Source organism: Ambystoma mexicanum, chromosome 4q (genome assembly GCF_040938575.1).
Source record: "Ambystoma mexicanum isolate Mex_15411 chromosome 4q, UKY_AmexF1_1, whole genome shotgun sequence".
Lineage (NCBI taxonomy): Eukaryota > Metazoa > Chordata > Amphibia > Caudata > Ambystomatidae > Ambystoma > Ambystoma mexicanum.
In genome coordinates, this window is record NC_090928.1 from 59,199,793 (window position 1) to 59,223,527 (window position 23,735).

Here is a 23,735-nt window from a genome sequence, read left to right on the forward strand (position 1 = left end):
AGGTTGACTGACTTGGTGATGGAACACATTGGCGCTATGTAAATAGGGGGAATGAGGATTTTGGTGTTGGAAAAGGGGTAAGGGTCATTAAGGTGGGGCATAGCATGCTCCCTGAGAATGGTCATTCCTTCTTCCATAGGGGGATTCCTTCCTCATGTGATGCTCCCTCAGTGCACCACCCGCAAGAGGACTATTGTACTGTGGACGCACTGCCCCGGCCCCAGAGGTATGGTCTCACCCTAGGGAAGAAGGAACAACATCCTCAGATTTGTTCCAAAGCACAATAGGCCTGTCTTTAGTTCCATTCAGCAAAACAAATATCTGCCTTGAGTATTACACGAATGATGGGAGTAGACCATGCTTTGGTGGCCTAGTATTTTTTTCTGGGGATGAAATAGCGCTGAGGGAGATTTAATTCTACTATTATAGGTCATGGTCCCAGTTTTGTGTTCAAGGTTTAATGGGCCGGTGCAGCCCAGAATGTTTAGTCTCCTCAAAATATATGGTGTTGTAAAAAGACCAGACTAGTTTTGGCTTTGCCGTCTGCGAGATACTTGGAGGCATTAGATAAAAGGGGATTCCTAGATGAATAGTCCAAGTGAAGAGTTGGGGATCAGGAGAGGATCACCTTTCTTGGATCCAAATAAGCAATCAGGAGAATGCCCTGATGAATGGTTGGAGGCTGTAGGTTTTAAAAGGAGGTCAGAATCTGACAACGTGTTAATTATCAACCTGGTGGTGGCATTCTCACTCTGAGCTAACAAAAAATAAAATCACTAAGCACTGTTCCTAGTGTAGCTAGTTTACCGTGAATATTAGAATTCAATTTAGCTGATCTGTGTAGGAGAATAACATTGCACACAGGATTAGAGAGATGGTATGAAATAAACAAGACTCTTTCCAATGTTATGATATGATTTGTAATTTATAATGTTCTTATGAAAGATTATGTCAACCCTAATCCCAGGTAGATCTAGCCTGTTACTGGAATGGATTTGAAAATTTGTTGGAAATAGGTCAGATATCACACAAGTGTTATAAAGAGAACATTGAGATTGAGTTCACAAATAAGATAATGAACAAAGAAAAAGTTTGATAAGGATCAAGCATTAAGGAGTAGAATATGGTGCCAGCTAGGTGGGGCAGAATGCTGGAAAATACTGTATCCTGAAAAATGATCAGGATTACCAACATTCTTGGGAATTGCATAATAAGATTTTTCCAATGTGTCAGGAACTACCGTATTATAGATATCAGCCTTTTTTCATAACTAATGTGACAGAGTCATTGACTTGACCCTGTCGCAAATCTATAGGGACCCCTCTCAATCTCAGGCAGGTGGCCTGCCACTGGGTTTCACTGAGCCAGTCCTGCCCCAGGGGTGCAGAGTGGGGCCCCAGTCTCTGGTCTTTCTATCTTTGGCTGGCTGTGTCAAGTACTACTTCTTCTTGCTCCATACCTTACCTGTTATGCACAATCCTCACCAGTGTTTCCCTTCTACTTCGCTAGGACAGCAAGTTTCCTAGCGTCTGAGACCAGAGTCTTCAGAACACCAGAACGCTGTGCAGATCACACTAGCCATACAGACACTCCTAATAATCCGGACACAGATTCTAAAAAGGATGCAATTTGCAGCAGGCCACAATTCCTCAAAGCAGGTACACCCACACACGAAAAGGGGGCAGCGCTTCAGGGCTGTTACATGCTTTCTAGTGTTTATTACCCAGCCCCTGGGGAAAATGACTCCAGCAGTAGTCCCAGGGGAACCAGTTGACAATGAGAGGCAATGGGGATACAGGTCGACGATACAAGGGGACAGAGAGACCAGAGTAGTGTGGGTTATTCTTGTTCAGGCGAGGGCAAATGAGTAGAAGGAGTAGAAGGAGGACTGATAGCGAAAGTAGAGGAAGGGAGGAGCAGTGCAGTAGAGTTACAGATATTGAGTGCAAAGTGAGGTATTGGTTGCTCAGAGAAAGTGGTACTTGGGTTTGAGAGGCTGTGTAAGGTGATTGAGCGAGAATAAGGGAGAATGCGGTAGAGGGTAATGTTAGCAGAATGTAAGAAGTGGAGAGTAGAACAGAGGGGAGAGTTTAGTGGAGGGCAGAGGGAGGAGTTTGTAGTAGTGAGTATAGGTAGGAGAGTGCTGTGTAGAGTGGTGGGAGGAGAGTGTAGTGGTAGGAGAGAGAAGAGTAGAGAAGGTGGAAGAGAGAGTAGTAGAGAATAAGACTGGAGGGTACAGTTCAGGAGTAGAGAGAGGAACATCAGAGCGACAGAAGAGAGAGTGTGAAGGAGGGAGGGGAGAGATGGTGGCGGAATAGCAGGGAGGAGTGTAGGTGGAAGGCAAAGGCGACAAAGAGAGCTCAGGGTGAGGAGCACAAGGATGTGAAAGGAAATGGTTAGTGGAGCCTGGGTAATAGCCCAGTTGTAAAGCTAATTATTGTTCCTGTGGAAGCCCTGGATAGGATTTACCTGCAAATTCCCAAAGGAGGGTCATATAGACAAGGAGTGTGCCTTTGGGGCATCACAGCCAGCATGTCAGCTTGTACAAAGTAGGACTTACGGAGCTCTAGTGACAAACATGGGGTCTAGGGATGCCTCGGCTAGTGAGGAAAAGGCCCACAGGAGACGAGAGAGAGAGAGAGAGAGAGAGAGAGGGATGGATCTTATTGACCCCTTTTCAGAAACCTAAATAAAACCCCTTGAATCTTCTACAAAAGTTTGGGATGTTCTTGAGGCCATCCGTGACACTAAGTTAAGTGGTGGAGAATAGTTACCTGTTGTTGAGGTATGAACATCAAACTATTTTATACAATAGTCTGCTTCACTGCCCTTTATCTGGCATGGTCAGGTGCAGACAGATTTGCATTAGGCGCGCTGTTGTGTATGTCCGCTGCACTTCCTGATCGATTGACACATTTATAGGGTGGAACCATGACAACTTTTGAAGAAAAGGTTGAAGGACATTGCGAAGTACTGGAGAACACAGACACTGGGAAGTCCACTAAGAGGTCAGCTGATGGTCACGATTGCCAACGGAACCTGATTATGGGTCGTCTTTCTACCAACAATACAGCAAACTCGTGTGTGCTAAACACTGCAATGGATGGCATAGATAGAAGCGAGGAGGACGAAAAAGATTCAAGACTTCTCTCACCTATACTCTTCATTTATGAGACACTGCAGGATTATCTTCTAAACTGGGTGATAATGATTGGGTATATTGTTTGCATACATGTATACTTAGCTCCTTCTAGGAACTTGGGCAATGATGCCAACCAATTGGGGGGCTAAGTGATGTAAGGGAGGCATGGTATCACAAGTATGACTGATACAAAAGGTACAATTTGTAAAATCTTTATCGGGGTTTGGAAAAACTCCTATTTTGCCCTATAACTAGGATGGGAGTAGTCTTTACCATCAACATAATAAATAAAACAGTCCTAGTGAGTCCGTCAGATCAAAATGGCCTACACTAACAAAAACCTAATGCCTGTCCTATCTCTTGTACAAAATGTGTGTAAAGAAGAATATTTATGCAAAGTAAAATCAGTGTTTGAATATAAAGAATAAATGTGGCAGAGTCAGCTCGCCTCTCCACGTTAGACAGCACGGAGTAACGCGGTCCCCGTAGACAGTATGACACACTCTGGCTCAGGTTCTCAAAACAAAGGGAGTTCAAAACATGGATCGAGATCAGCCTGGCCTTCCATGTTAAAGTCTCTCTTTCCAGCTTTCAAAACATAGTTCAAGAAAAAGTTCACACCGGTCAGTCGGGCTCAGACCTTTCAAAGCAACCATGTAGGTCTCCCTCAGTCAGGCATGGACCTTTCAAACATAACACTTACATGAATTCCCTTCCCCACGCTTAATTCACATCCTTTAGGGGTTCCCTTCCCCTAACTTATCACACTTCCGGTCTCCCTCAGTCGGGCTCTGACCTTTTCCTGATGTCAAAGACTTTCGAATGTGCGTGGCTTTTACTATAGACCTCCGCAGGACCACTTCGATTTTCCCTTCAGCTCACACTCTTGTGTTATTTGCTCCAGTGTCTCTTGGGCTGAGTAGTTCGATGTCATAAGCACAAAAGTTCAATGTTCACCTTTTTACTCCTCCCCTTTTTCCCCAGGGTTAATTTTGATCACTTCGCTTTTCATAGTTCACTCCCTTTAACACTTCACAACAAAATCATTTCACCTTTCACTGAGACTTTGGAGTGGGCTACTTCCTTTCGCCGGACCACTCCGCTACTCGGTATCGCTGGTTTAAAATTCATCACAGGTGTGCCTTACACACTGGTCTTACATGTCGCATGCCAACTCACCGGCTGTGTGCATTTTTTTCTTGTCTTTGCAGTTTTTAATTCACATGTCAAGGTTAATACCACAGGCTTGACCTCGCCTCCCCAAATCTGTTGTTTACCCGGGAGGGTCGCTGGCATCCTTGAAACACAATACAGCCTTCTGTCTGGGATTTGGCTTTCTACACGTGTCTTTCACAGCCTTTTGGAGGCAACAACCTCCGGCAGGGAACTCCTGGGGTTCTATACCTTTGGCTCTCGTCCCTCGGTCTGTCGCTCTGCTCCAGTAGGTTCGCCTTTGCCCTGGAAGTTCTGCTCTTGCTCATGTTCCACCTTGCTCAGAGTGTGTGAGAGTTAATTGGTATCAGATGTATGCACTTAAAGTCAAGTGCCTGACTTTTCCTGACCCGATTAGCATGAAATGTCCAATGAGATGTGTAAGGGTTAGCCTCTTTACTCGCAGCCTCCCTCTTCCTCGACTCAGTGTTTGTGTAGAAAGGGGGCAGGTGGTGTTAGGACATTGGCGAATCCTATAAAATAGGATGGGTCCAGGGTAGGGGAAAGGAGAGAATACTGTGTCTCACCATCGGTCGCCTCACCCCTACTCCCCGAAGACCCATCACCCAGGCGATCCTCCTGAACTGGACCACCCCCAGGGTCTGGATCCAAAGGCGATGGCCGTGCCCTGGCCACCTGAGAGAGAGATCCCTGGGGACTGGTAGGTGAGACCCCCTTTGGTTTCTCACATCTCACTGGGAAAGGGCGATTAGCATTCCAAAGCCCTTCATCCTGGGTATACTCCACATTAACTCCCTGGAACTCTCCAAAAACCAATCAGGTCAGTGGAACAGCAGGCTGGAATGGACAATCCCAGTAGGTATTCCATCTGACCTGCTTCCTTTTGTCGGCATTCGATCTCTCCCCACTGGCCGCCATCACTGGCTCTGTGTTGCAGTTTAATTTCTGTTCTGAAGCTGCATCCACGATCCTCGGTGCGCATATTAAACTGCAATGTGGTGCATTGTTAACCCAACTCCTGGCAACTCCTCAACATCTTACAATCATCCATTGACTTCCACAGATGTCGCCTCCACTGCTCCAGGCTAAGACCTTTTCACCCCGGATGTCTCGGTTCTCACGTCAGATGGTGCGGCATGTCTGGTGTCTTTCAATATTTTAGGCTTTTAGGCACCTCTTCTCTTTCCGATTGGTTGGAAAGTGATGGAAGTGTGTTGTGTTATTTTTGGCCAGCAGATGGCGAACCACCTCAAAAACGCCACTGTCCTTTAATGATGATACATTAAATGAAATTGAACTAGAAAAAGACTCTGAATCCACAGAAATTGCAAAAAAATGGGCCGTGGAGGTCATCCGCAATTGGCTGCAAGGAAAGCACATTGTAAATCCTTTTGAAAGTCTACCTTCCTCTGGATTGTGCACCCTGCTTCACCATTTTTACCAGAAATGCACACCACTAATGTGAAACATTATCATCCACAGACCCTCGTTTCTATCAGAGCTGGACTAAATCGCCATCTTTCATCTGCCGTCTTTAATGCACCTTTCAATCTCCTGCGCAGTGAAGAATTTAGTCCAGCCGCCAACATTTTTTGCTCCATAATCAAGCAATTTCGCTGTGCTGGAACTTGATACGACTCAACCCTACATCTCGACTGCAGATTTGCAGATCCTGCACTCTTCTCCAGTCTTTGATTGTGCGGACTTGGGCACTCTCCAAAAAAATGTCTGGTTTCACATCCAGTTGCACTTTGCACGACGTGGCCATGAAGGACTTTGTCTTTTTCCTCGCAATGCCTTTGCCATCTCCTTTGATGAACATGGAAATAAGTTTGCCTCATAGTCTTTTAATGAACACCCTAAAAACATGCAAGTCTAACTGAACGTTCCCGCGTTCCCGTACTCTTTTCCGTGGTGCATTGTACGCCTCACAAAATTCTCATTTCTGTCCTGTCTCATTGCTGGAATTCTAACTCTCCAAATTACCAGCACTGCCCCCTGTTTATTTGTCTATCCTCTCAAAATGTCTCCCTCCAATCTTCGCACATCCACTGTCTGGTATTCTAACAAGCCTCTTGGCAAAAATGTTCTTGGCTCCCTAATGAAGAATATCTCTGTGCAAGCTAATGTGGTCATCATCTATACAAATCACTGTATCCAGGCTACAGCTATTCAATTACTAGCCAATGCTGGGCTCGAAACTCACCGAATCATGCCCGAAAGTGGCCAACGCTCTGAATCCTACAGCAAAAATGAATGGCAACCTTTACCAGAGCAACTTAATCAGTGGTCTTCCCTTTTATCTAATGCTGGTTTTCCCTCTCCAGCAAACCCCTCAAACCCCACCCACCATGCCTTCTCTTCCCCCCTTTCCCACTTCCACAATTACGCTATTTCTTTCTTTGGTAATGTTCAATTTAGTTCAAAATAAGTGTTTGACTCCCTTCTTTCTTCTCACATCCCCCCCTCCCGTGACCCTATTTTGCCTTTTCCTTGCAACTTCTGGCTCTACTCTATTGGTTATTTTTTGGTTACTTTGTAAGATGTTTCTATTTTCTCTGCCAATTCCCAGTGCTCACATTTCTGTCAGCACACTGCTCTGATGCTTTCTTATTTATTTCTTTTCTTTTGACAATCCATTCCTTTTCTTAGTTGTCATGCTGGGGCCTTTTTGCCATTTTCATCCAACAGCATTAGCACCCCTTCTTTTCTTTTTATACTTCAATTGAGTCCTCGTTTTACCTAGATGCACAGTTTGTGCTTTTCTAGTGTTTTTTCAATTCCCATAACGTAAACTACTACTTAGTATTTATTTCTTTTGTGGTTAGCTTTATCTGCCTTGTTACTTGCTAGCTTTTAAACTTTTTTTTGTAAACAGCATTCATATTTTAATTCTCGTTTAACATGCTCTGCTGTTTGTGCTTTTGTGGTGTATATACTTACTAAAACAGTAAAATTGTTTTGGGTTTATGTAACTCTTGTGTTTTTCTTTATTTTCCCTATTACAGTCATCAATTGTGTGCAGGCCATCATGAACAATGAATGCGCACCAGAATGCTACTTCCAACATGTCCACCACCTTTCCTCTCGCCATGTTTCCATGAGCATTCTAGCGCTCATTCATTGTCTGTAATACGCCGCTCCCCACGGATGCCAGAAGATGCTTGCGCGTTCCCATGTATGTGCGTTTTATCTTTTTTCTTTTTTGGGGGATTTGTCGGGAACGGGTGCTAATGGCCTTATGCACCCATTCCATGGGCAACACCGGGGGGGGGTAACGGCCTGGGACCCACGTTAACAGCCCTCTCTTCACTCAGGCCATTAACTGGAGCCCCGGGCCATTACCCCCGTGTTGCCAGTGGAACGGGTACATAACACCATAGTGAATGCCTTCCCCATGTGAAACCTTTTTTTAAAAACGTACAAATGCTGACTAGTCTGTGATGTGTCTAATTGGTTGACATGTAAACTGTGTTAACAACGTATTGCGTGCTTGCACATTTTATTCACAAGATGCTTGTGTGAAGCAGTGACTTCTGTGTTGTGAACACAAAAAGGCAGTTTACAGGGCTGTCTGGTTGTCTCTTGGAAGGTAAGACATTATCAAGCATAACGGTGCTGTAATGGTTTTACAGACTCCTTGATTTCGGGAATAAGGGGTGTTTAAAATTAATGTTGAAAACAAGAAAAGGGGGTGTTTTAAAAAAATGGAGACGAGCATGGGTACAACTTTAGACTGAGAGTGCCACCACCGGGCAATGCGCTTACTGCAAGATGTAACTCATACTAACCTGAGGAACCTAACCTGCGGCGCCAGTGAGCCTTCATTGCTACAGATTTGTAACAGTACACAGTCAATGAAGGTATGTTACGTCGCGCAGGATTTTGCATTGGCTCCTTTTACTCCTGTTTCATACGGTACCTTGCAGGTGCATTGCCCAGTCTCATCCGTGCAGGAGCATTTGTCCATCTCTGCGCTACAGGTATGGTGTTCGCTGCCCGCCAGCGAGCAGTCGCACGGGATGCATTGTGGGTAGCTCCTGAATCCTAGCTTGCACTCCTGACATTTGTCGCCAGAGAAGTTCGGCAGGCAGAAGCAGCAGCCGGTGTCCGGGTTGCACTGGAAGCTCAGAGAGCCTACGGGACTGCACTCACAGGCCTAGAGAGGATGACAAAATGTGCACATTAGATTCTCACACAGGTTTTTCAAAGCAATTCCATGATTTTCCTGAAGCTGGATTTCAGTTTGTAAATCATATTTGTCTGCATGTGTATGTCAACAGGGGCACTTTCTCTTCACAGTTCAGCCAAAGATTCCCAGTAAGACAGTCATTACGAGGTTGGCAGTAAGCCGCCAGTGCGACCGGCGGGTTACCGCCAACCCCGTAACACCGAATCCAGCGTCTGGCTTCCTGGTGCCACTGGGACATTACAAATCCCGGCCGTGTGGGAAGTCAGGCGCCGGATTTCGTAAGTCCCCATTCCCATAGAGTCCCACAGGAGATGGAAGCACCAGCACTGTTGCTAATGGTACTGTTGCTTCCGTGATGACTCTGCCCACCAGGGCCGCAGCAGCCCCGGCGAGCAGACGCGTATTGTGGCTGTCCGGAAACAAAGGTGCCGGTAAGCTTATTGCACCCTTGTTTCTGGACCGCCACACTTGTAATGAGGCAGTGCCTCCTTCTGAGTGTGGTGGTAACAGGAAAAACCTATGCGAAATCATTATGAGTCTGTTGGTAAGAGTATTAAGACATTTTTACACCAGGCAGTAAGTAGTCCACACAATCTCAACTTATAATTATGTGTTATTTTAAAAACAAGTTGTATTTACAATATTTAGGATCTCGTGTGGTGGTGAGGTAAAAAAGTGGAATTGACTGGTTTACTGCCATGTTTATTGCACCGCCAAATATAGAGTTTCGAAAATTAAACTCGGTAGACGATGCCTGGTTTTGTGTGGAGTACATTTCCTCCACAGAAACCAGTAATTCATGCAGAATTGCCAGTCGCCATGGAGTCCGGTAGGACACCAAAATGAGAAATAACTGAAGGGTCCGTGTGATGCTGCATCACGCAGATACTTCCGGCTATCGCATGCTAACCGCATGCGGTAGTGGTAAAACATCTAGAATTTCCAACAAATTCCGAGTTTCATAACTGAAATTCTTGCAAACTTCCTGCATTCCTACCACGTGTGGTATCACTCACGCACACTTACTACATTTCCTCAATGGCGGCCAACTGAAGGGTATGTAGCACTCTGAGTCATTTGTCAACAAGTCTGGCGGTATTACTAACGGTAAGAGCACCAAAATCATGAATGAGGCTAAACATTATTTTACAGCTACCATCTTACTCATCATGAGGTCAGTGGGGTTTAAAGAACTCCTAGTTTGAGAACCCCACCTAACTATGAGTTGGGATCCCATTGAATGTGCAAGTCATGGGGTACAAAGAAATTAGCACATGAGCTAAACAGCGCATGTTCATCCCATGTAGTACTGTCTATGCAGGTCTGCACATGAGCCAGTGCCAGACTGCTCGCCAATAGACTTCGGCCCAGCCCTATATATAGGTCTGTGAAAGGCCTTAGGAGCACCACCAGTCTTTGTATTTGCAAATAATCTAAATATGTTTGGATTCTTGGCAAAGGCAAAGACTACATTTGCATAATGGAGTGAGTGAAAAGCAAGATGGCTGACACAAAGGTGGCACGTGCAACACACCATACATGCTCCCAATTTTTAGGACCCAAAGTGCCCTGGCCAATAAACAAAAACTAATAATAACAATTGGCCTATTGGAGCAAGTGCCGTTCACCCAGAAGGTCATGGAAAGTTGGAGGTGGGGGGTTGCCCTTCGTGCAGCCTGCCCATTGCATCTGTTACTTTGTTGTCGGCTGGTTTTGAAACATTCTCAATCTCTTTGGCTCTATCACATCTTGCTTTGAGGCATCCATTTTCAGTGTATAATGACATGATGTAAATATGTTGTGCTGCTCAAAGGATTAATAACAAAAGAAATACTGTAAGGGGGTAACAAATTTGTATGTCAAAATAAATAACCTGAAGTAAAAAAATGGCTGCCTTTTAAGGTTTGTCTTGATTTTAAAAAAATATTTGGGGAAAAAGCCCACTCACTTAATGCAGAAAAGTCCAATAAAAATGATAAAGCTTTTCAGACAAAAATAAAACTTTCGGTGACAGGAAGGTTTACGAATAAAATGCGTGTGATTTCTGGGATAAAGTGTCTATTGGGATGACTCAGAGTACCTTGGCGTTCTGTCATATCATATATGACTGATTCTGAGGTTTCTTCCTCTGCGATGTTGTTGACCTTTTCTGGTACATGCAACATCAGATGGTCCAATTGCAATCATTTTGCCCTATTTATGCTACAGCAGTGACTGACATTTTGTGATTAATGTACAGCTAATAAAAAACTGATAGCAGTACAGTGACATGAGAGCAAGTGTGATGTGTGCAAATAACACGTGTGTCTGTGCATGTGTCAATGTGTCTACAACATGCCGACTGCATATATTGTTTCCAGAACGAGAGCCATTGTCCTTCTGTAACACAGAAGGGATTCCTGAGACACGTGCCTGTCAATGTTTGATATGTCAAAGTAACAGGGCTCCAGGAGAGGAATTGGGTTTAGTTCTTACTGCTTCCAGAGATCATCCAATAGCATGGAGTCAGCTTTGCCACAGGGCAAGTCCCACGTGGTCAGGCTTAAACTATGATGTTATTTCAGAGGGGTGAACATCCGCTATCATAACCTGATACCAAGTGTGAAGGCATCATGAAGTAGACACAGAGAAGTGGATAACGTTTGGGCCATAAACTTTTATTGAATCAAAGGGAGGGTTGGAAAAAGGCCTACCTTGCCCAATGATAAGGTGGGATTTCCCTACCTAACGGAACTAAGGATAGTCTGTGTCAGGATGTCCAAAGCAAATGTCTGTCTGTGTCCAAAGCATATAATTGCCCTGTGTATGGATGTCAGCATCAAAATGAGTAGTGTTAAAATAAAAGGTCAGAGCTTCTTTCAGCTCTTGGCTTGTTAAAGGTTTCCCTTCACCAAGTTCAAGATAGTTCATAAGGCAGGTTTTCAAGTCTTTCAACGCTCCAAAACAATGCAATTCCCTGGGACCCTTCCCAGGCCTTCTGGTTTGGTTACTTTTCACCAATTTCATATAGTTCAGTTGCTTAATTTCAGATAACACAAGATTTCCTTTCTATTCAATTGCAAGCTTCTTTGTGGGTGCTTTCAGTGGCTTTTCCAAAGATGGGTGCACATGGTCTAGGCGCAGTTGTTGGACCAAACGGTCCACCCATTACAGGTCATGCAAACGACACACCTTACTTGCTTCTTCTTCATATGCACCATGCCACTGCTTCAGCTTTAGAATGGTGTTTGGTTCATTCTCCTTTCACACCCTCGTGATACTTTATCATTGCTTGTTGTTCCACCATTCACTTGTTGCACTTTCTCATACTCTCCTGGCTCTTGCCAATGCTTGTTCACTCAAGTTACACAGTTCCTTATACTCTTTTGGCTCTTGCCAATGCTTATTTGCCAATACTTGTTTGTCAACGCATGTTCTCTCAAATTAAACAGTTCCTAATATCAGGAAGTTGCACAAACTTGCTTTCAATCAGATTGGTATTCAGAAAATGCTTACTTTTGTTTTCATTCATATCATATTCAAAAAGTACTTCCTTTCATTTAGTTCACATTCATCAAAGTGTTCATAAGCTTTACGTGCTCGACTGCCATCCCGGTGTCCCCCTGCCTAGGTTGACTCACCGGTCAGAGTTTACAGCATTCCAGCAAGGCTTCCAGAAGCCATGAGCTCTCTCTCATGTGTGCTGCACCTCACTCTTTTTCCCCAGTGGTTATCCGTGGCTTCGCTCACACCATTGATGCTTCTCTCGCAGCTCAGGCCCCACTTTGCAGCTTTGCATGGTCATGCTGGTTCCCTTCCTGAGGTCCGCCGCCGGCTTCCAGCTCCCTTCAGCCTCGCTTCCCGCTGCATACACTCTGCATTTCCCATGGGTTCTCGAGCACTCTGTCTGCCACGCTGACTTCCAGGAGAGGTCTGCTCTCGTCCAGCAGTCCGTAGACCTGCTTCCACAGCTGATTACCTTTTCACAGTACTTCCTGTTTTTAAACTAGGTTGATTGGTCCAAAAACGACTAGAGTTCTCATTGCTGACTTAAGAGTCCTGCATTGCTCTGGTTGGCCTTCTCCTCGTCCCAGTACATAACTGGTGTTTGTTTGTATGTGTGTGTCAATAAAGAGAGGATCTATTTCTCTAGTTGGTGTCTTCCTCGTCCCAGTACCAAACTGGTCTCTATTGGGGAATGATTTAGGGGAAACATATGTAAGGGTTTGACAAAAGTCAATCAAGTCTTGGGGTACAGTGGACTTACAATGAAAGGGGAAAGGGGGACAACGTGTCTCACCCAAGGGTGCCTGATCCCCATTCTCCAAGTCTCCTCCACCCAGGTTACCCTCCCTCGCCTATCCACCCCAGGCTCAGGATCCAATAGCAACAGCCTTTCCCTGGCCACCTGAGAGGAGCATATATTGGGGAAAGAAGTGAGGATGTCCTCAGATTCCACACACAAGAAAAACATTACAAAGCTTCACGGAGGCATCACAGAGGCTTTTCCAAAATTACGCGAAACAAGTGTTCAAACACGTTAGAAAACCCCAAGCAATTGCCCAAGGGGAGTGATGCATTAAGTTTAATTAGCATCTGGATTCCCTTGTAGACCTCCTCTGATCCAATCAGATTGCTTGAAATACAGTCTATAATGCCGGAAATGTTGAGGATAATCCTTGGTTTAGAACTAATTCCAAACATTCTGGCTTGTGCGGCAGCCCAAAACCATTCAACGCCACGTGATTTTTGCCATGTGGTCTTTCTGTGGAGTTAGGATCCCAAGGGGTAATAAACCTTGCCCAAATTAAAGCCCTCAACTACTCCTCAGGCCATCATTTATCCTGCAGTCATGACTGCTCCCAGCCTTCAAAAGGGGTGGGGGGGAGTAGCTGATTGGTTATGATTACGAACTCTGAAATGTGCAGAGATATTTCAAATAGTATTTTTTGCACTTTTACACATAAGGTATCTAGGATGCTTCATCGATAACATGTGTTTGTGTTGTTTTACGTATTTCGCTAAAAAGATGTGGAGAGAGAACCCCTCCAAACCCCCCTACATACCTTAATAAATACCTAAGCCTAAACCCCATTTATATTTGCGTCTAAATGTGTAAAAATAAAAAATAAAAGAACAAATTGGCCTCGAACAAATGGCCTTTCGAGGAAATGGGCATGAACGTACACAACTAATAAAATCATTGCGGGGCTCAGAAACCCTGATAACCATACACCCACAGGGTTGAGCTAAAAAAGAGTTGTACAAAAATGCAGTTATTAATCAAATGTTGTTTTTATCTCCTGTACCTTGCCTGGCGTCAGACACCATCTGTGCGCATGACTTTGTGAAAGATTTCTTGGGCAGCTGTAGTCAAGACTATGCTGAATCTATTTGCAATCGCTCCATCTGTTCACTTCCTGCTCTCCTTGTGCTGTGTTATTAATGGGGAAGCTGTCCAATTCCACTAAAACTGACATACATCTATGCAATTAAAACATCAGTTCATGTTTAAAGTTTCTATGCGGCAACAAACCCTGCACAGAAAATTTACTTTTTTTTTCTCGTCTAAAATCAGTGTGACCCCCAAGACGAGAAGAAAGGACAATTCTCCATAAGTAAGTGCGGTTCGGGCAAGGGGTGCAGCCATTACTGCTCCTCACTAAACTGCCCAACCCAATCTTATCTTATCCTTTCTCTAATAGCATTTAGCCTGATTGTGCAGTCAGCCTGATTGTGTATGTTAGCCATAGGTAGCATTTAACCTGATTGTGTATTTTAGCCATATGTAGCATTTAGCCTGATTGTGCAGTCATCCTGATTGTGTATGTTAGCCATATTTAGCATTTAGCCTGATTGTGCAGTTAGCCATATCTCGCATTTAACCTGATTGTGTATGTTAGCCATATCACACATTTAGCCTGATTGTGTAGTTAGCCGGATTGCGCAAGTTAGCCATATATCGGATTTAACCTGATTGTGTATGTTAGCCATATCTCGCCTTTAGCCTGACTGTGTAGTTAGCCTGATTGCGCAAGTTGTAATTGTAATTGTTTATTTATAGACCGCTTATACACAGGTGGAGTGCTTCAAAGCACTTCAAGGTGGGAGGGGAACAAGGGAATACAGTAATCATTCTTAGGCCTTGAATTTTCCGAATGAATCGAAACAGAAAAAACTAGCATACTAAGCCTGACGGCATTTCACCTAGTGCAAGTGCATGAAGTATTAAGTTGCGGGCGGCAGGGGATTTAAGGGGGGACAAGACAGACGAACATTAATTGTCCTAGTGCATTTAGGTCATGCATGTTCACGGATGGAGGTGCGAGGAGAGAGAGGGGTGGGGGAACAAACGCGTCCAGTTAAACAAGTCCTTGAGTTAAGTGCAGCAAGGTTTCCTCACTCGTGGAGCGTAAGCTGAAAGTGCAGTAATGCTGAACATAGTACCATGGCCCAGAGGCAAGTGCAAAGATTGGCGGGGCGGCGGGGGCAGGGGTTGGCTGTGACCCCTAAGGCTCTGAGGTGAACCAGGCAACCAGTCAGCAAAACTGAACAGAGTTAGGGAGGAGAAGAAGGAAATAGGGTGGGGAGAAAAAAAAGAATGGAGGTTAGCAGGGCAGAGGGAGAGAGAAGGAGGAAGAGAAAAGGAAGGTTTAGAGGAGTTTCGGGAACTTAAGGTGCTCTAGCTCAAAATGGAGAAAGGCATGGAGGCTGTTCCAGAGGGAGGCACCTGCAGAGGATAGACATCTACCCCCAAATCTCTGTTTGTGAAAGCAGCTCACCCCCATAGAGTTGGAGGAAGATGAGCAAAGGAGTCTAAAGGGAGAGTACTTAGGAAGAGAGCATTGTAGATATTGCGGGCCCAGGCCCCAGAAAGCCTTGTGGATTACGCAGAGGGTCTTCAACTTGATCCTTGCAGTCATGGGGAGCCAGTGGGGGGATTTCAGCGCCGGAGAAATGCGACCCTGGGCTTGAGGCCAAGGATAAATCTCACAGTTCTGTTCTGGATGAGTTGTAGAGGACGGAGAGTAAAAGGAGGAAGATTGAGAAAGAGGCTGTTTGCTTTTTCTGTTTTGTATTTTGTAGTTGTCTTGAAAAAACACTGAATGTAAGGCTTATACCTCCTGAGGAAGTTCCAGCAAACACTGACGGAGAAACATGTGTCAAGGGTCACACTTTAAGCTGATAATTCTTTTTTTGAAAAAAAGCCATTTCAAACTGGCAAATGTCTTCACGAGAATTATATACCACCACAGGTATAATGATACAACAAGATGTTGGAATTTAATGACTCAAAGAGCTGGGCACAACACAATGGTTTTCCACCATATTCTCCTACTTTTTGTTGCAATAGTCCAGCCTAGAGAGAACCAGGCTCTCAAGGTGGTGAGCCTCTGAGGGAAAGTGAGAAACGGTAGAATACATCTGAGGAGGTGCAGTTGGTAGTGGGACTTTTTGGAGATGTCTGTGATGTGAGACGAGAAGGAGAAAGTGGAGTCGAAGATGACCCCAAGATTTTTTGCCTCATTGGTAGGTGAGGGTGCAGAGCCAAGGGAGGCCAGCCAATATTAAAAAGTGGGAAAGTGGGAGCAGGGGTCCCAATGAGGACAATCTCTGTCTTACTGGCATTCAGGCAGAGATCGTTAGAAGCACACCATGACTGAATTGCGGATAGACAGTCAGGAATGAGTGAGGAGGCTGAGGGTAGCCTGAAACAGAGTTGCGTGTCATCTGTTTAACACTGAAAGTTAGAAGTAAAGTTACAGATCCTGTGGGCCAAGGTAGCCATGTTGATATTGAAGAACCAGGGGGACAGATTAGATCCCTGGGGGACACCACAAGTAGACAGAGAGGGATAGAGGAAAGGGCAAGCCATACCAGAGCCTGATCTGTGATGCCCAGGGTATCACAGAGATGGGTGATCAGATCAGGATGTTGTGGTTAACCATATCGAAAGCAGAAACCAGGTCGAGGAGAATGAGGACAGATGGAGAGTTAGAGTCAAGATTTGAGAGCAGGTCTTCACAGGTGTTCAGAAGAGCAGTTTCCGTGCCTCTGGATGCTCTAAGACAGACTGATGGTCATGGAGACAACCACCAGATTCAGTGTGGTGAGTAAGTTGGGTGATAGCCAGCTTCTCCAGGAGTTTTCCAAAGAAAGGGGTGATAGAGATCGGGCAATAGTTTGCCGGAATAGACAGGTCAGTGGAGGGTTTCTTTGAGCAGAGGGTGCACAAGGGGAGAGGGGAAAACTCCAGTGGTGAAAGATAGGTTGCAGAGGTCGGCCAAGGCTGGAGTGATAGTGTCAATGTTGTCCTTGATGGTTTTGGAGGGGCAGGGGCCCACCTGTTTGGAGGAGGCTTTTATAGACAAGACTAGACTAGAGACCTCATCAGATGTGACAGGGGAGAGGGAGGAGAGAGGAGGGGGAGGCGTGAGGGTGGCCAAAAGGGGCCCAAGAGATGTTGGAGCAGGAGGGGAGCAGAAGAGAGAGAGGATGTCCTGTGTTTTTGTGTTGACATGTGCGGCCATGGCTAAGCAAAGGGCCTGGGTGGGTGCAGTAGAGGATGCAGCTGCAGTAGGGTTGGCCAGCACCTTGCAGATTTTAAGAAGTTTGGCCATGTTTTTTGATGCCTCAGAGATACGGGCTTGAATGGAGACTCTTTTCTTGGAGCGGATGCAGAGTCTATATTGCCTTTCAAGAAGGTGGCAGGCCAGCTTGTCAGAGGGTGCACCTGAAGATCCCTGTTTCCGTTCCACTGCTCTGCACTTACGTTTAAGGGCAGCCAGCTCAGAGTCGTACCAGGAGTTGCACTTATTGTCAGGCTTCAGTCGGACCCTCATGACAGGGGCAAGAATGTCAACAGTGTTGGAGATGGAACGGGGAAAGTTAACGAGGGCTGTGTCAGGATGGGAGTCAGCCACAGGACTATTAGGAGGAGTAGGTGGAGGCAAAGGCAGCCAGTGACAATCTTTTCATGGGTCGGATGACCTTGAAGGCGGGGGGAGGAGTAGGGTGTGCCAACGTTAAAGGAGAAGAGAGCTTCAAGTGAGTCGAAAGGAGAGAATGATCAGTCCATGAGAGTGAGGTAGTCAGAGGACTAGAGTGTGGGATGTCTATGGAGATGAGAGCATCCAAGGTCTGGCCAGCAATGTGTGTTGGACCAGAGCGTAGAATAGAAAGAGGAAGGGAGTCACACAGGTTGCGGAAAGGACCTGAGGAGTCCGGAGAGCCCAGATTGATGTTATGATCCCCCACCAGGAGTTGGGAAGAGGAGGAGAGGAGAGAAGAGGCCAGGTCAGCCCATTGTGATAGGAAGAGGGTGGACTGGCCATATCTCGCATTTAACCTGATTGTGTATGTTAGCCATATCTCACATTTAGCCTGATTGTGTAGTTAGCTTGATTTCACAAGTTAGCCTTATCTCGCATTTAACCTGATTGTGTAGTTAGCGTGATTTCGCAAGTTAGCCTTATCTCGCATTTAACCCGATTGTGTATGTTAGCCATACATCACATTTAGCCTGATTGCGTAGTTAGCCTGATTGTGCAAGTTAGCCATATCTCCCATTTAGACAGATTGGGAGATGTTCTAACCCACTAGTCTATGCCCTGCAACCTCATTGTGTGCTGTTTTCATCAAAAACAACAGGATGACCAAAAAGATCTATGCGCTAAAAATCTCTGAAAAATGCTCAGAGAAACCTGAAAAATAGGCCGCCAATCCATTTGGCCTATGTCAGTGGTAACACAGGAGACCATTGCCAAAACCTATCATTTGGCTTCTAACAGAGTGAAATGAATCTACTTGAAAAAGCAGTGTTGCATTGCAAGTGAAACCTAGAACTGCTTTAAAAATCTGTTTTTTCCTTGGCTGTTAAATTTGCAAAATAATGATTCTCAAACAGCAGAGAAGATCCAACATCCTTGTTGGGTGTTAAACATCACTTTATTTAAAGAATCTAACTAATCACAATCTCAGCAGAAGCACATTTCATCATAAGAAAATCCACATTCAAAAGTGCTTGCATGGGAAAAATATGTCAGAAATGGGCGCAGTACCGACGCTCGCCTGTGTCAGAAGCTGGCATTTACTGTCATTTAAACTTGTACATTAAAATCAAAGTGTGGAAAAGAAGGGACCTCCCATCAAAAGCAATACAGGTTGATTAATTCAATTTCTATATTTTAAAAAGGCTTGAATTAAGAGATTTGTGGCTATGTTTGTTAAAAATGTAAATTGTATTTTAGAAAAAGACTATTTTCAACAGTGTTTTAAAAGTGAGTTAAAGCCAGCCATACTGGGCTTCAAAGACATTCCACAGCTTCTACCAAACAAAGGAATCTCCCCCCCCTGCTCTCTGCTGAGGAACTGCCAGAGAGGTGTGAAAGGATGTGGGAGGAGGACTTTGGCCTGTTGCTCTGACAGGAGACAAAAGACTCCCTTGACTGAAAGGAAATGCAAATTTGGGTGTCAACAGAAAACAGCTGCTGGCAGGAAGAGGCACAGGTTGCTCTTGGCTTAGCCAAACCTTGGAGGCGAGGCTAAACTGAAATGTGTATCTGGAACAGTAGAAAATATATGTTTGAGAAAAAGGCTCATAGAAAACTGTGCCAAACTGGTAAAAATCTGGAATTTATAGGTTGTTAAAATGAAAATTTTGCTCACATTTTAAAACCACTCTGGAATTTGTGCACTATTCAGAGACTGGACCACGACAATGTTGATATTGTAGTAATTGTGATAATGCTCGGAATATGAAAATTTACAGGATTGTACCCAGATGTTATGCGCATGTATGTGAAGAAATTTGTACAGATCTGACACTGGGTAATCAACCAATAGCACGAAAACTGTCATTTGTGAACCAAAACTCTTAGGAAGATGGGACTTGGACAGATACATGCCTTATTTAATCTGTAATGTAAATATGTATTTTTAGCAAGTTGTTGATATTGTAAATATGCTTTATGTGAAAAATATATTTTCTGTGTAGAAATAAAGGGGAGGTTTTTCCGTGTACCATAAACACAGCGTCATCATGACACATCATGACACTCTGGTCAAAGTATTCCCTCTCTCCTGATTTGAGAAGGAAACCAATCAGTTTCCTAGAGGGTGGGCTTAGTATAATCAGCCTATCCACCCCTTTGGGAAATACATAAATAGGAACTGTTGAGGACCTAGACACACACACACATTCACCCATCAAATGATTTACTGGCGAAGCGCTCTGCAGGAGAATCCCTATCCAGACTCCAGAACCCTGAAAGCAGAAGGCCCATTCCAAAGCTGAACCCTTCTCAGCTGGCCTTTAAAATCTTGCAACCTGATTTTACCCCCAGACTTACAAGGGGCACATCAAAAATTTAACAGCCTGGCTGTGCTGTTTTTCTGCTTCTTGACAAGAACTCTTGCTAGAACCCAGAGATCCAAACCAGTAGAGCAGAGCTGTAACCCAGAGCTAACCCATCAGATCCAATCCAAGAGGCCGTGCAGAGACCAGAGTGCCTTGCTGAGTGCAGAACCAAGCGCCTGAATCCTGTCCGGTGGCTAGCAGATTCCAGTCCAAAACCTTTGATCAGATCCTGACGGGCCTATTCCAAAACCATAGTTGTGAGTATTTAGCATAGAACTGTCCATAGCCAATCTCTTATCCTTAAGTCATCCCATCTAAACCCATTCTATCCTATCCAGAACTGCATTGTAGAACCTCTTTGGTTTGTCCTGAATCTTTCTCCGATCCATATAGTCCTGTGATAATTGTAGTGATAAATCATCTTTGCACTAATATATATTTGCTGAAGAAAGGCAAGTTTTGCAGCTGTACCGTTGGTATCTCGCATCTTCATAGCCCCTTAGTGTAAAGCCAATCTTTGTTTGTAATCTTCAAAAGCACATCTTTCATTTGAAATCTTGACTCTTTTTGAGAAAAATCGACCTTTACTAACACCTTCATAACTTCTGAACCGTACATGCTGGCAACGAAATTTAAGTGTCAAATTGAAGCTAACATCCTCAGCTTTCAATTCGTTATAGTTTTGCTGCAATCGTGCTTAAGACGCGCAGAAAGGTTTGCTGAGATTCTGCATTTGGCTCAATTTCATCCCATCTAAAACAGCTATTCTTTGCATTCAACCTCTGAATTCAGTTTCCTATCTGCTAGTTATCCCATCATCATTGCTAGTGTTTACCTGAAGCTATCCAAAGTGGCTCCCGCTAGTTCTGAATCCACTTTAGTGAATTAAAGTCATTTTTAGCATTTTTCCCATCCATTTAAAGCCACATTCAAAAGCATTTGACCTGTTTAAAATCATTCCTGTTTCTCTCTGCTTGCTGGGGGAATTGGGATTGAAACTGCATTTAAGAGTGTTTATTCCTGAAACCTGTTTTCTCTCCTTCCATCTCTATATTGCATATTAGGGGGGATTGAGTAGTATCAGGGGGAAAGAGTGATTGCATTGCATTTGAGTGAACACAAAAGTATTATTTCTGTACTGCATTAATTTCCTATCATTGCATTTCATTGAACCCACACAAAGTTTATTCTATGTTACATTATTCTTCTCAGCCATACGCCTATTGATTAAAGAGAGTGTTGATTGTCATATCACCCAATGCTGATCATTGTATAAATATTAATAGTGTGATATCTAGATATTGTTCAAATTCATAAAAGTGTGATATAGATATTGTTCAATTCATAAATAAATCTTTTAACTTTTCAAAATAACCTACTTCTTGGTTCAGTGAGACCGGGGGGATTCAAAGAGAGGGGCATGATATAAGGGTACATCATTCAGAAAAAAAAGAACTTTAGACATAAAAATATATAATTAAGGGTTCCAGCTGGGCATCTCACGCCAGGCATTGACTTAGGTGGAGTGCTGGGTTGAAACCACTTACAAGGTTTGGTGTAGGAGAGGAAAATTGACATTTAAGGAAAGAAGGTCGAAGTGGTCATGCCGAGGTAACATCAAAAGCCTTGCTGTTTCGAAAGTCTTCGACAGCGGAAGGAAAGTGATAGGAGGCTTGAGCCCGACAGAGGGAATCCTATGAAGGTGTGATTGAAACTTGAGCAAGGGAACCCCCACAAATTGTGATAGAAAGGTTTGAGCCCGGCAGAGGGAAATCTGTACTGAATTGTGGTAACCAAAAGGAAACAAACTTTTGCTGAACTGTATTACAAGCTAAAATGTGACCTTGGCTGGAATGGGAGAAAGCAGAGTGTTCCAGTGGATAAACTAGTGACTTTTTGTGGAAGGCCAAGTGGGCCCTGGTCCACGAAACAAACTGCATCCTTGTGTCCGAAGTCAGAGTGTGTTGCAAGGTCTAAGTGTGCCACCTCAACCCGTGCTACAAAACATGGGGAAGGGAGTTTACTCAGCCATACTGACATTTCTTTTGAACACTGATTTTCCTTTTTGCATTAAACATTTCCTTTAAACGTTTATTGTATTAGAAAGAGGGCAGGAATTCAGGTTTATTAGTATACGCTATTTTATTTTGAGTAAGGACCGACTAAGACTATTTTCTTTTTGTTTGATGGTCGAGAATACTCCCATCTTAGTTATAGGGCAAGATAGGAGTTTTCCAACCCCTTTTAAACCATCAATAAAGGTTTTGAAACTTGCAGCTCTTGTGCCAGTGTCTACTTGTGAAACCATGCCTCCCTCACACTCTCTAGCCAGGCATGCCAAGTCAGATTGTCATTGCTTTGACTGTTATGCCCCCTCTTTAGGCCCCTCTCCCGCTGTCCAGGTGTCCCAAATCTAGGCGTGACTGCACTGACTGTTCTGCCCCCTCTTTAGGCCTTTCTCCCTCTAGTCAGGCATCTCATGTCTAGGTGTTACTTCATTGACTGTTCTACTCCCTCTACAGGCCCCTCTCCCCCTGTCCAGGTGTCCGAAGCTTAGGTGTGACTGCAGTGTCTGCTTTTCCCCCTCTTCCGTCTATCCAGGTGTTCTGAGTCTAGGTGTTACTGCATTGGCTGGTGGGCCCCACACAATCCCTGATAGCTACAGTTCGGGTGCCCACAATCCCTGTTCTGGATTTGAGAGCCAAAAGGTTACGGTGGTCTGCATATAACAGAATGACGAGCACCCAACAGATGGTGCATTCATTCGATGAAAGCATCCCGAATAGCCAAGAGTTCATGTTCGGTAAGAGAGTAGTTCCTCTCGTAGGGTGTTAACTTACGAGAGTAAAATGCAACCAGATGCAGAACACCAGTGTCAGGGCACTCCTGGGATAGGATGGCCCTTACTGCACTGCCAGAGGAATTGGCCTCCACAAAGAACAGAAGAGTTGGATCAGGGTGCTGCAGGACAAGTGGAGTGGCAAATGCAGATTTAAGTGAATTGAAAGCCTCCTGGGCATTGTTGTTCCGACAAAAGGGCGCCTTGTTACTGGTGAGAGCCTTCAAGCGAGCACCCACAGAAGAATAAGAGCGCACAAACCTACTGTAGAAATTGGCTAAGCCGAGGAAAGATTGCAGAGATTTTGTTGACGTTGGCACCGACCAATCAAGCACAGCTCTGATCTTAGAGCGAATCATCCGGACCCCCTTGTCCATCAAGTCATAGCCTAGAAATTCAACTTCAGTGGCGTGGAAGAGGCACTTTTCGGCCTTAACAAATAGTTGGTGTTCCCTCAGCCGTTGCAGGACAGAAGAGACATGTAGGGCATGCTGATCGTAAGATGGAAAGTATATTAATGTATCATTAAGCCATATGATGACATATTGATCCAACATGTCTCTGAAGACGTCATTCATGAAATACTGACACATGGCCGGAACATTGCAGGGACCAAAGGTCATGACAAGATACTGATACAATCCATAGAGGGTTTTGAATGCGGTCTTCCACTCGTCCCCATCTCTGATACGAACCAGGTTGTAAGCCCTGTGTAAATCTAGTTTTGTGAAAATAGCCGAAGAACCCAATTGGTCAAGAAGGACAGAGATTAGATGCAAAGGATATTGGTTTCGTACAGTGATAGCATTGAGCACTCTACAGTCGATACATGGCCTAAGGTCCCCTTCCTTCTTTGGCACAAAGAATAAGGGGGGCAGCCGGAGACTTAGAAGGACAAATAAGACCAGAGTGCAGGGCTTTGTCGATATAGTCCTTCTGGACCTTGTCTTCTTTTATTTTAAGGGAATATACCCAGCCAGTGGGGATCTTGGGGCCAGGAATCAAGTCTATGGGGCAGTCATAGGGCCGTGTGGAGGCAGCTGTTCTGCTC

General features: G+C 44.6%; 1 protein-coding gene across 7 annotated transcripts in view; it reads right to left on the reverse strand.

The window, feature by feature from the left end:
* The window catches only part of LAMA2 (laminin subunit alpha 2), a 3,027,572-nt gene that overhangs the window by 1,152,615 nt on the left and 1,851,222 nt on the right, over window positions 1-23,735 (reverse strand). For all 7 annotated transcript variants that reach the window (XM_069607473.1, XM_069607470.1, XM_069607476.1 and 4 more), the window contains one exon: window positions 8,238-8,474. In XM_069607473.1, coding sequence (XP_069463574.1) covers window positions 8,238-8,474 — 237 coding nt within the window. The remainder of the gene's footprint in view (window positions 1-8,237; window positions 8,475-23,735) is intronic.